At 39.4% G+C, this 12,878-nt stretch overlaps 1 protein-coding gene across 14 annotated transcripts in view; it reads right to left on the reverse strand.

The window, feature by feature from the left end:
- Positions 1–12,878, reverse strand: part of SUGCT (succinyl-CoA:glutarate-CoA transferase) — a 773,157-nt gene that overhangs the window by 455,837 nt on the left and 304,442 nt on the right. For all 14 annotated transcript variants that reach the window (XR_013443062.1, XM_078059977.1, XM_078059983.1 and 11 more), the window contains one exon: positions 639–710. Coding sequence is in view for 13 of the 14 variants with exons in the window: in XM_078059977.1 (XP_077916103.1) it covers positions 639–710 (72 nt within the window). In the remaining variant the exon portion in view is untranslated. The remainder of the gene's footprint in view (positions 1–638; positions 711–12,878) is intronic.

Raw genomic sequence — 12,878 nt, forward strand, 5'->3', positions numbered from 1 at the left:
GATGCCAAAAACTTAAAATCTTCAACATAAAATTATCCTTAATGATTCCAAGGCCTTTTTTAAAAAGCTTGTTGAGGAGCAACATTTTTAATATAACCTTAATTGCTAAACCTTAAATTAAAACATGAACTCTGCAGAAAGGTACTCATTAAACAAAGGCTGATTTGAAAAAAAAATGTTTAGTTTTCTAGTCGCTAATACAATAAATTTGGTATTACATTGTATTGGGCCTAATTAGATCTCATGTTGTTAACAAAGAAAAGAAAAAAAAAGGAAAGCGAGAAGAAAAATATCCTGGCATTAAAAATCGCTTTAAGATGAATTCTTTTTCTTTCCCTTTTTTCACTGGACTGATAGTCAGGTCCTGTTGGTGGATAATTTAGGCTACTATGTACTATGGTTCATTTCAAAATACAGCCAGATACCTCAAAAAAAAAAAAAAAATACAGTCAGAATGCTAATTCATGTCCTTAGCATTTGCGAGTGTAAAAATGGCACCCGGTTAGGGGCGAAGGCAGGGGATCTTGAGTTGGCTATAGACTTAATAACATTGTTCTAGGCGAAACTGAACTTCCCTGGCTTTCTACAAAACAAGTTATTGCATAGATCATCCGCCCACCCCAGTGATTACAGATTACCTTGCACACAGTAGCAAACTGTTGGTTATTTCCTGCTCCAACCACAAGATATCCATCCTTGGTTTTAAAAGCCTAAAATAAATGAATAAATAAATAAATATAGAAATACAGAAATATATAATTTAATATATTGAAAATACCACAAAAATTAGTTATTAATTTCTAAAACTTCTATACAGAAAGCCTGCTCTAAAGCAACATTATTAATTAAATCCGTATCAATTCATTAGTATATTTTGCTCTTATATTTGCATAGTTATTTTTATGTGGCATTTTCAAAGCACTTCCTGGCTCTCCAACTAACTGTTGTAACATGGAGCAGGGGAGACTTAGAAAAACAAAAAAAATTCTAAACTAAACTAAAATAGTTTTGTTGTAATGCATAACATGAAATTCTGTATTCATTACAGTATGGATTGTTTGGCCTTCCCAAAGTTTTGTGTTTTGTTTGTTTCCATTTTTCCTTGGAGGGCAAAGAGCAAGAGGGTACACTCCTTTCTACAAAGGGTAAGAAGAATAAATAGAAGAAGGGAGGGAGGAAAGGAAGGAAGGAAGGAAGGAAGGAAGAAAGGAAGAAAGGAAGGAAGGAAGGAAGGAAGGAAGGAAGGAAGGAAGGAAAGGGGAAATGGGAGGGTGGAAGGGAGGATGCGTAAGCTGATACATTTTGTCTTTGAAGATCTCAAATGTAAACTCTTAGACAATCATCACCTTTCAGTAAGTGAAAATTGGCACATCTGGATCTCTGCATCTCATGTGGTTTTATGTACCTGAAAAATGTTTGTTGCTTCTAGGAGACATATTCCTTTGAGCAGCAAAAAGAATGTAAGTAATTGATCCTCCCACCTCCCAAAGCCCTAGACCCTCTGGAGAACTCCCTTCTCCACATCTGATCACAGTGCTGGCTGGAGGAACAGAACCTACCCTCAGAAGTCCTCATTCCATTTTCCTTAAATAAATGAGATCCTTTAGTTTCCTTCATTTCTACGTAAAAATTGTTCTGTATTTTCACCTACTTTTTCTTCACTTACTGCTGCCTCTGAGAAAGATGACTTCTATCTTCCTTGCCAGGGCTTGCTCCTAGGCTAACCCCAGTCCCATCTTCACTCACATCCTTCAGAACCCTGCTCAATCATCTGTAATCTCTTCATTCCCACTGGGTCCTTTTTTAATGCCTCCAATTAGGCTCAGGCCTACACTAAAAATATTAACAGCAACAAAACAAAATTCCCATCAATCCTGACACGCTTCTCAAAACTATCTTGAAATTTCCTTCCTTCCCTCCATCTGTACATGATATAAAAGTTCCACCTGCCTATATTTCTTCACCCACACCACATTCTAATGCCCTTTGTCATCAGGATTCTTATCCCATCACTACACTGACACTATTCTTTCTTGATTCCTCTGTATTATTTGGTACTGTTAACCATCCCCTCCTCCAGGAATCTGTCTTATCTCTAAGCTCCATCTGGGTTCATCTCCAATCTCTCTGATCTATATTCCGCATGCCCCCTTTTCATGATTTTCTTCTCCTTAGCCTTCAGCATTCCTTAAGGATCTGTACGTGGTCTTTCACTACACTTGCTTCTAATGGTAGTCACTAGGCACATGTGGCTATTGCGTTTAATTAAAGTAAAATTAAATTAGCCAATCCCAAAAGACCACATACTGTGATTGCATTTGTATGAAAAGTCCAAAATAGGCAAATCCATAGAGACAGAAAGTTTGGCGGCCACCCATGGCTGAGAACATTGGGAGAACTTGGGGGGTAACTACTAATGAGTACGCAGTTTCTTGTGGGGGTGATGAAAATGTTCCAAAATTGTGGTAATGGCTGGACAACTCTGTGAATACACTAAAAATCACCAAATTGTACACTTTAAATGGGTGAATTGTATGATATGTGGATTATATCTCAAGAGGGATGCTATTAGGAAAAATTAAAGTAACAGTTCAGCTCCAAAGACACACTGGCTACAAGTCAAGCATTCAGCAGCCACATGCGACTAGTGGCCGCTGTGTCAGCACAGAGAGAGCACTTCCATCATTCCCAACACTGCTGTGTGATGCTGGGAGACCGAAGCTGGTAGTTTGTAGGTTTTCTTTTTATTCTCCCTACCAGGCCTAACATGATATCTGAAAAATGTTAGGCAATGAATAAGTGGTTGTAAAATGTAATGAATCTCTCAGATAACTGCTTCCATATAATAGGATTGTGGCTAAAATGGATCTCAAGCAAAATACTATAATGGGGTTTATTCTATTTACATTTTTGCTTGTTTGGTAATGAATGCTACTAAAAAGATAACACATGCACTATTTTAAATGTTTGTTTTCCCTGTTCACAGGGCAAAAGCAAAGTTAGTGTTATAAATAATGCATCAGTGTTTCTCAAACTATAGAAAGGGAATTTGCAATGGTGCTGTGAGTGAGGGGCAAAGGATTTTGAGCAGAGATGTCTCAACAACATAGTTGGCAACTATGAAGGTACGTTATCTGTTTGCTTCAGTGTTTAGTTTTATTTTGTTTTGCTTTTGCAGGGAAAAACTGAGTTGGAGAGCGGATAAGTAATGTGAAGTAACAATGTGTGTTACCAAGTATAATGTGAAAAAAGATTTTCAAAATTTTAGATTAGTGACATGATATTCAGCAAGTTTATAGTTTGGGAGATCCTCATTTCCTTTTAATTAATTAAGAAGCACTTCTTCCTTAAGCCTTAACTATACCATGAAATATATCTTTACCAATATACAATTTGCAAAATTTTGAGCACAGAGAACTAGTTAATGATCATAGAAAAATGAAGACTGGGGCGCCTGGGTGGCTCAGTTGGTTAAGCGACTGCCTTCGGCTCAGGTCATGATCCTGGAGTCCCTGGATCGAGTCCCGCATCGGGCTCCCTGCTCGGCAGGGAGTCTGCTTCTCCCTCTGACCCTCCCCCCTCTCATGTGCTTGCTCTCTCTCATTCTCTCTCTCTCAAATAAATAAATAAAAAATCTTAAAAAAAAAAAAAGAAAAATGAAGACTGAATAGTAGCTGAGCCACCAAACACAATTAAAGGTCACCAAATAGATTTATAAGGATGAAGGTAAGATTGAGTTCTTTAAATACTTATTTGTTCCCTGTTACTATTGCTACAGTGTTTATTTAATAAATATATTTTAAGTAAAAACTTAAAACAATACTATTGGCTGAAGACTAAATATTTATGTACCCCCAAGTTTCACATGTTGAAATCCTAACCCCAGTATGATGGTATTATGAGTGTGGAAATTAATAAAGGGAAACCTCACTAAAGTAGAGTCAGGAGACTAGAAGGAAAAGTCATACCACTCGGTGTGAATTACAAAAGCACTGTCAATTACAGACCCCAACAGAAGAATCAGCAACAGGAAAGAATGATCGATTATAGGCCCTACAGGAAAAGATGTACAGTTGACCCTTGAACCACACCATTGCCCCAAAACACAGCTGAAAATCCACGTATAACTTTTGACTCCCCAAAAACTTAACTACTGATAGCCTACTGTTGACCATAAACCTTACCAATAACATCAAGAGTCAATTTGTTAATGAAAGAAAGCATGGTCATATTTTGTATCTTAGATGTATTATATACCCATATTCTAACAATAAAGGAAATTAGAGAAAAGAAAATGTTAAGAAAGTTATCAGGAAGAGAAAATACATTCATAGTACTGTACTGTACTTATTGAAAAATTTCCAGGTATAAGTGGACCCGTGCAGTTCAAACCTGTGTTATTCTAAGGCCACCTGTCCACTGAATCGTCTACAAGAAATCAACTGCCCCTGCAACTCAGCCAATGAGAAACCATCATCACCCTGAACGCTTGCTTTTGTCCAATGGTCTTTCATTCAAAACAAACCCTCCCAACTTCCTCCTTCATCTCCATAAAATAACATTCCTCTCCCTTTTTGGTTGGACTTGTCTATGGTTTTGCCATAGCTTGCATGTCCTGGTTGCAGTTCTCTGTTATTCCCAAATAAACCCATTTTTGCTGGAAAAATAACTGCCAGTTTTATTTTTAAGATTAACAAGAGCAAGAGCATGGCCATCTGCGAACCATGACACCAAATCTGCCTGTGCTCTGATCTTGGACTTCCCAGCCTCGAGCACTGTGAGAAATAAATGTCTGTTGTTTAAGCCACCCAGACTATCATATTCTGTAATAGCAGCCTGAGGATTAAGAAACTGGTACTGAGAAGTGGGGTGCTGCTGTAACAAATACCCAAAAATGTGCAAGCAATTTAGAACCAGGTAATGGGTAGAGGCTGGGAGAGATCCGAGGCACATGCTAGAAAAAGTCCTACACTGCTGTGAACAGCCTGTTCTGAGCTGTTGAGAGCTCAGAGAGAAAAGAGGAGAGCTGTAAGAGAAAGTCTCAATGTTCTTAGAGAATACCTAAGGAATGCTGAACAAAATGCTTAGAAATATGGACAGGAAAGGCCATTGTGATGAGGTCTCAGATGGAAATAAGGAACATGTGTTTGGAAACTGGAGGAAAGGCAATCCTTGTTATAAAGTGGCAAAAAACTGGACTGAATCATGTTCATGCTCCAGTTTTTTGTGGAAGGTAGAACTTTGCAAGTGATGAAATTAGGTATTTAGCTGAAGATATTTCTAAGGAAAATGTTGAATGTGCAACCTGGCTCCTTCTGACTGCTTATAGTACAATGTGAAAAAAGAGATTACTTAAAGACAGAATTGTTCTGGAAAAGGGAAGCAGAAATTGAAAATCTGGAAAATTCCCGGTCTATACATATTGTAAAAAATGAGAAAGCATGGTCAGAAGAAAACACCAAGGATGTGGCCAGGTGACTGACTGATTGTCCTTCAGTAGGTAAATATATAAATAAACATCCAGACAATGGAATACTATTCCACGTTAAAAAGAAATGAGTTATTAAGACATGAAAGACCTGGAGGAAACTTAAATGCATATTACTAAATTAAAGTAGCCAAGCTCAAAAGACTACATATTGTATGATCCCAACTATATAACATTCTGAAAAAGGCAAAACTATGGATACAGTAAAAAGATCAGTGGTTGCCAGGGACTGGGAACAGGAAGAGATAAATAGGCAGAACACAGAGGAACTTTAGGGCAGTGAAAATACTCTGTATGATACTATAATGATGCCTACATGTCATTATACATTTGTCCAAACCCACAGAATGCACAACACCAAGTTGTGTGTTGTGAAATCTAATGTAAACTGCAGACTTCGGAGGATTATACTATGTCAATGTAGGTATATCAGTTATAACAAATGTAACACTCTGGTGAGGGATGTTGATAATGGGAGGAGGCTGTGCATGTGTAGGGAAAGAGGTATATGGAAAATCTCTATACCTCCTGTTAAATTTTTTTCTGAACCTAAAACAGCTCTAAAAACTAAAATTTATGTTTTTTAAAAAAAGGACAGCAGGAATCATCCTTGTCGTGATGATAATGTTCTGTATCTTGACTATATCAATATCAATATCCTGACTGTTGATATTGCACTATAGTTTCATACAACGTGACCAATGGAGTACACTGGGTAATGGGTACACAAGATCCATCTCTATTATATCTTAAAATACATGTGGATCTACAGTTGTCTCAAAAACATTTTTAAGTTTAATTTTTTTAAGTGATGGTGTATTAGATTAGGGCCCTGACAACAGAGATGGAAAGAAATAGAGTCAAGAAATATTTAGAGCAGCATTATTTACAATAGCCAAATTATGGAAGCAGCCCAAGGGTCCATCGATTGATGAATGGATAAAGAAGATATGGTACACACACACACACACACACACACACACACACACACACACACTGGTTATTCAGCCATAAAAAAGAATCAAATCTTGTCATTTGCAATGACATGGATGGGGCTACAGAGTATCATGCTAAGTGAAATAAGTCAGTCAGAGAAATACAAATACCATATGATTTCATTCATATGTGGAATTTAAAAAACAAAACAAATGAGCAAAGGGAAAAAAAGAGAGAGAGAGAAAGGCAAACCAAGAAACAGGCTCTTAATTATAGAGAACAAACTGATGGTCACCAGAGGGGAGGTGGGTGGGGGATGGGTGAAATAGGTGATGGGGATTAAGGAGGTCACTTGTTGTGATGAGCACTAGGTGATGTATGGAGTTGTTGAATCACTATATTGTACACCTGAAACTAGTATAATACTGTATGTTAATTAACTGAAATTAAATAAAAACTTTAAAAAATATATTTAGGTGGTAAAATCTGCTATAGTTGGTAATGACTTGAATGTGATGGTCAAGAGCTGAAGACTGGGGGAGAGCAAGATGTCATGCTGAGCTTTAGGTTTCTGAGGAGCTTTTGAGATACTCCTGTGGAAATTCCAAATGAACAGAACTTGGAGACCAGATGCAAGTCTAAACTGTAGATAAAACTTAAGAGTTGTTCATTATAATCTATAACTGAAGCCATCCCACAGATGAAGTCATTTAGGAAGAGAGTTCAACAGTTGAATAGGAAAAAAAGTGGGGGGAGCCAAGGGATGAGTCTGAGGGTCACCCCATCTCAAGTCCAAGCAGAAGAGGAGTTAGCCACAGGAGTAAAAGGAGGACCAAAGAATGCCCACAAGGTGGTCTTTCCTTCCCTCAGCAAATGCTGTTGTGGTGTCACAATGTGGACCGAATGAACTTTGAATCAGGGACTAAATAACAGTTAGGGGAATGGGGAGAGCACATGCAAACATGTGTTTGAGAAATCTGGCTGTGGTGCTCACTTCGGCAGCACATATACTAAAATTGAAATCTGGTTGTGAAGGAGAAGAATCAGCAAAGCACAGAGAACACAGACTGAGAACATGCAGGCTCCATGTTGGTGTGGTGGTGGGAAGCTGAGCAAGTTCCCACTGGATGCTTCTACTTTCTTTCTTTCTTTCTTTCTTTTTCTTTCTTTCTTTCTTTCTTTTTTTTTTTTTTTAATGAAATAAGGAGTGAGGTCATCAACTGAGAGTAGGGTTGGGACATATGAAACTGGAAGCCTGAAAAGACTGGATAAGTTCTGACACCTCACTGAAGAGAGTGGGACAGCAGAGTCACCAGATACACCCCACTGAGTGATACTCTCCATCATCTCTCAGACATAGAATAAATGGATATTTGCATTTACTGGGGTTTTGTCAGATGAAAATAACAAAAAGATACAGATGCAGGAAAATCGGAAAACTGGCCAGAATGTTACTGGGTGATGGGCCAGACTATCTGGAGATGGAAGAAGTTGGTGAAAATGGGAGGATGTTATAGATAGGGCAAAGAAAAGGTGTCAGTGGATAAGAAATCCTGATGAAGTCAAAGAACAGTCATGATGGAAATGGTTGTACATCCAAGGTGGAAGAACAGGAGACCATGGATGGTCAGAATGTCAAATGCTTCATTCGGTGCTTGTTGAAGTGAAGCAGATCCAGTGGGATGTGAGAGCCACAGTATAAGATCCATAGGCTCATTGTCAAAAGGTAGGGACTCAATAAATATCATCATTATTAAATAATTACTAATATACTGCATTCTACCTAAAATGAACTTCCTACTGTATTCTAAGCCCTTAGATCCTGACTCCTGAGCCCTCGTCTACTTTGCAAACGACTCCTCTCTCTCTCTCTCTTTCTCTCTCTCTCCTCTTATTCCCTTAGTTGCCTCACTCTCCACACTGAGCAAGTGACAACATGCCACGCACACACACTGCTAGCAGGCTTTCCATCACAGGGAGAACTCACATCAAAAGCATCTATTGGGCTACAAACTCTCATGGCTGGGGTGTTTCTCTTATAAGGCGTTCAGGCCTCAGGAGAAAAGAAACCACTGCTTCTGCATGAAATGATGGGGGAGAGGGCAGCAGGGGCAAGTGTCTACAGTTTTAAAAGAACGAGGCCAAACCCAAGCCATTCTTCTTAGGACACCAGACTTATTATTCCCGAGAAAAGAAATGCTCCTTGCTAGGGTTGCGCTGATTCAAAGGCGACAAGTGTCACTGGTATGGGAGATCACACAGAAACTGCATGGTTCTCTTCACATTTAGTCACGATGTACCTCCTCTCTTGGGGAAGGAGGTGTTTCTCAAACTGGGAAAAATATTGATGGGTCAAGGGATTAGCCATGCCAAGGCAACTGCACCACTTACAAGCAATATGGGAAATGTAAAGACAAGAAGGGATGGGGAGTCAGAGTTGAGCTCCTCTGGTTAGAGCAGTTTCAGGTGTAAAAAGGGACCCCACTGAGAGACTGAGGGGTGGTGATATAAGTTACAGGATTAGAGAATACTGAGCAGACGTGAAGTCAGAGAAATAAGAGGGTCAATCTAGAATTCCCATTGCTCTTGGAAGTTTCTATTGCTTCTTAGATGTTCTTCTTTCCCAGCTTCCAGACATGCTAACCTGGATGGATGATCTCTTAATTAGTGAGCTGGCTATGGATAAAACCTCAGATGGACCTCTAGAAGTTCTTCAGCAACTCAATATATTAGCTGGTCAAGTGGAAAATGAAAAAAATAAAATAAAACTGAACCCTTCTGTGTCACCCTCTTAAGCTACCATATTGATGCATCAGTATTTCCTCTGGTCTAAATACAGTACACACAATGGGTAGTGCGTCTACTTCAAAAACAAGAGCACAAACTCCCGGGCCTCCCGGGGCTACCTAAGTTTTAACAAGATTTTCTTCCACAAAAGGTAACTGTTGCTAAATGACTTCATCCTCCACTGGAAAAAGACATTCCCTGAAGTTTAACTCACTGCCATGAGAATGTTTTCTGGAATGTCAAGCAGTTACTGACTTTGGGTCTGTGCTAGTACATGGTGACAAATATAGAGCACTATTTCCTACCACAAACAGTTCAGTTCACCTTATGGTGCCGAAGCTGGCTGAGCCAGATGGCAATGAGGCACAAACCGCTTACAACTCAAGAACAGTGTCCTCCATGGGATGGAACTGTGCAACAAGTGGTTAAGTAAAGCCAGGAGTCGCCTACTGTTTGGCTTTGTCTGGACATTTTTCATCATCATGAACAAGCCACTTTGAAGACCTATTTTTAAATACAAACCCTGGCCTTGAATTTTAGAATAGCCTTGAGAGACACATGATGTGCTGATTTCCTGCAACCCCAGATCCAGGCTGGGATTTTCCAATTCCACAGGAAATCTGAATGTCCAAAAATATACTTGAGGTTCTTCAAATCAATTTAATCTCATTTCAAATCAAACATATCTATGGTCTTCAATCACGCAGTTTCTGATACTGGATATGGTGACAATGGCAAGGAAGAAAATGGAAACTGTCTTAATCTTTCAATATTCTTCACAAACTGTCAATGGGTATTATTTTTCTTATAAAAGAAGTCCTTTGTCATGAAAGCCTGCTGTTATTCAAAAAGGCAGTCATCGTGCATCTTGGACACAATGGAATATGGCACATGGTGTTATTTTTCCTGGAAAGTATGGGCCAGAATCTGATTTTGATGATCCTGAATTGATTTCATTATCAAGAACAAGAAGCAGATTATTTGAAATAGCCTACCAAAAGCACCTACCATTTAATGGCAAGCAACAAAAATCTTGGATGAGTCCATATTGACTTTTCAGGAGCACTTCAAGGTAAAAGTTACTTGACTATGTTAAGCATTTTTTTTTTTTTAGAGAGAGAGTGAGCGGAGGGGTGGGGGCAGAGAGGGAGGGAAAGAGAATCTCAAGCAGGCTCCACACCCAGCATGGAGCCCAATGTGGGGCTCAGTCTCACAACCCTGAGATCATGACCTGAGCCAAAATCAAGAGTTGGAGGCTTAACTGACTGAGCCACCCAGGCACCCGTGTTAAGCATTTTTAGAGTGCTCCTTGTCTTATCTCAAACATGTTACAGCAATCACAGTCCCATACTAGTTATGTACCATCCATGAAAATATTATTTCTGACAACAAGCCTACATTGATCTCAGACTAGTTCAAAACATTCATAGACCAGAACTTTATTCAAGATGTCACTTTCAAACAAAAAAAATCAAGCTAGAAAAGGATATTGACTATAGTTACAATAAGAATATTCTAATGTGGATTGTAGAGTGGCTTGCCAGTAAGGTTTTCTAAACATAGCTTAATTCCATCATATTTCAATATTTTTCAGTGACAAAACATAAGGCATCCACAGTAGGAACAGGATTAGGGCGAAGCCCTGACATTAGACCTGCCCACTAGACCTGAAGAGGCAGTGGTGTACAGGTCCAGTGACAGCAGAATTTCAGCCCAGAGTATGAAAAGTTTGAATAAGCATGGTTCAGGACAACAGTTGGTAAGATAAAGTATGGGGGTACAGGTAAGGGACAGGGTGAGAAATTCTGACAGAATAATTCTGGGAAGTCCTACAGTAGGCAGTTGGCCACTGAGATGTACAGACAGAGGCTACAGGGTTCCAGTGATGGGAAAGAGGCTCAGAGACTTTCCTCCAAATTCCCCCAGGAGAAATTGTGAAAACAAAGCAAAAGGTAGAGGGACAGGAACCAGGCAGTTAACTAGGTGAGGAGCTCAGAGATGGAGAAAAAGCAGAAAATTTAAAGGTGAAGATTATGTTTAAGGGGAGCTGGAGAATATAGGTCCTATAGTCAGAACAATGTGGGACTTAGTCCCCCTAATTAAGGACTTCTCCTTTCCATGGTCAAAATTTAGCCCATGCACAATGTCCCTTTTCAGAGGCCATTTAGTTGGCTGAAAGATCTCTTTCCTTATCTCCCTAATACTCATAGCCAAGGGTTTCTTAACCCATTATGATGTTTGGAGGCAAGGAAGTTGCTATCCTATAGGATGTGAGGAGAAATCTCCTAGGATCTCACATTGGGCAAGGATCCATTCATACTGCCACTACTCCAGCCACCAATTCCATCATCATCACCCCAATTCAGTATCCATGGCAAAGGTTGTTATGTAACTCTGGTAGTCCATCTTGAAGCATATAGGATCATCCTTAGTATTCTTTCCAGCAAACCCTCCAGATAGCTACTCCCAAGTAATTGGACATGAACTGGAATTGAAATTTATTTTCCACCCAATATAAAATGGGTTCCCGTACAGAGGCCTGGAATCAAACTCTACAGATTCTCAAAACATCTTTGGGCTTGGCCTAAAGATCATGGGAAGCTACTCGGTTTACACAGTGGAGAATAAGCATTTTAGAAAGGTCCTGCTAACTCACAGGAAGAGGTAAAATGTAGTCCTCATGGGATAACCAAGTATCTAAAACAAGTCAACTCAAGGGTCAGAAAAAGGGCACGGGAAAGCCTTAAATATTTGTAGGCATTTCTAATTAAGGAAAGTGATAGAAAAGGTGGTAGGCTACAAATTCAGACTTTTCTGAGATTGCCATATTCAAGGGTCTGGACCAGTCCCTTAAAGGACTTACTCCTTTTCTGGGTGATCAGGACCTGAGAGCCTGACCCAGGCAATCTAACGTGTATGTGAGATTAAGGTAGACACCAGGATGATGAATTGCCACTGTAGAGTGAGGAAGAACCATATTAGAAGCCAGAATCTTTGAAGACTAAATGTTCAATAAATTATTTCCCGGGGAAACTAATAATAGAAAGGCAAAATTGGCAAAATTGAGCATGGATGAATTACTTCTTGTCTCAAGTCTTCATTCATCTGGATACTGAGTCAAGCCTGAATCTGTCGATGGAAAGGTCAGTAGAGTCTTCCATGTGTGGCTCCAAGAAACAGGGGGAAATGAGCCTTCTCGTTCAACAGGATAAGTCAGGCTGAATTAATAGAGAACAGAGATCTCAAAATGTCCCTCAACCATTTACATTTCATGAAATACGCACACAAGAAGAAACAAGATGCACTGTGAATATTATTCTGCACATTCCTGTTCCAATCACTGGTGACCCAAAAAAGTTGGACTCACATGGACACATACACCATGACTGAGGTCATGGGAGTGTTATTGCAAGGTTCTTTTGCATCAAAATTTAGACCAACTGGGAGGCTGTCCCTTCCAAAGTAACTTAACAGCACAGCATTCTTACAAACAACCTGAACAGAATTTTCAATAAGTCCTTCCAGTAGGTCAGAAGGTGCAGAAAGCAATAATTCCTTTCTGGTCTCCATAAGCACTTAAAGAGAAGATATTTGGTACTTCCGTGCATCCCTGCCAACATTAACAGGTCATATTAGCTAAAAAGTCAAAGGTAGCAGGAGATTCTGT

Source organism: Halichoerus grypus, chromosome 12 (genome assembly GCF_964656455.1).
Source record: "Halichoerus grypus chromosome 12, mHalGry1.hap1.1, whole genome shotgun sequence".
NCBI lineage: Eukaryota > Metazoa > Chordata > Mammalia > Carnivora > Phocidae > Halichoerus > Halichoerus grypus.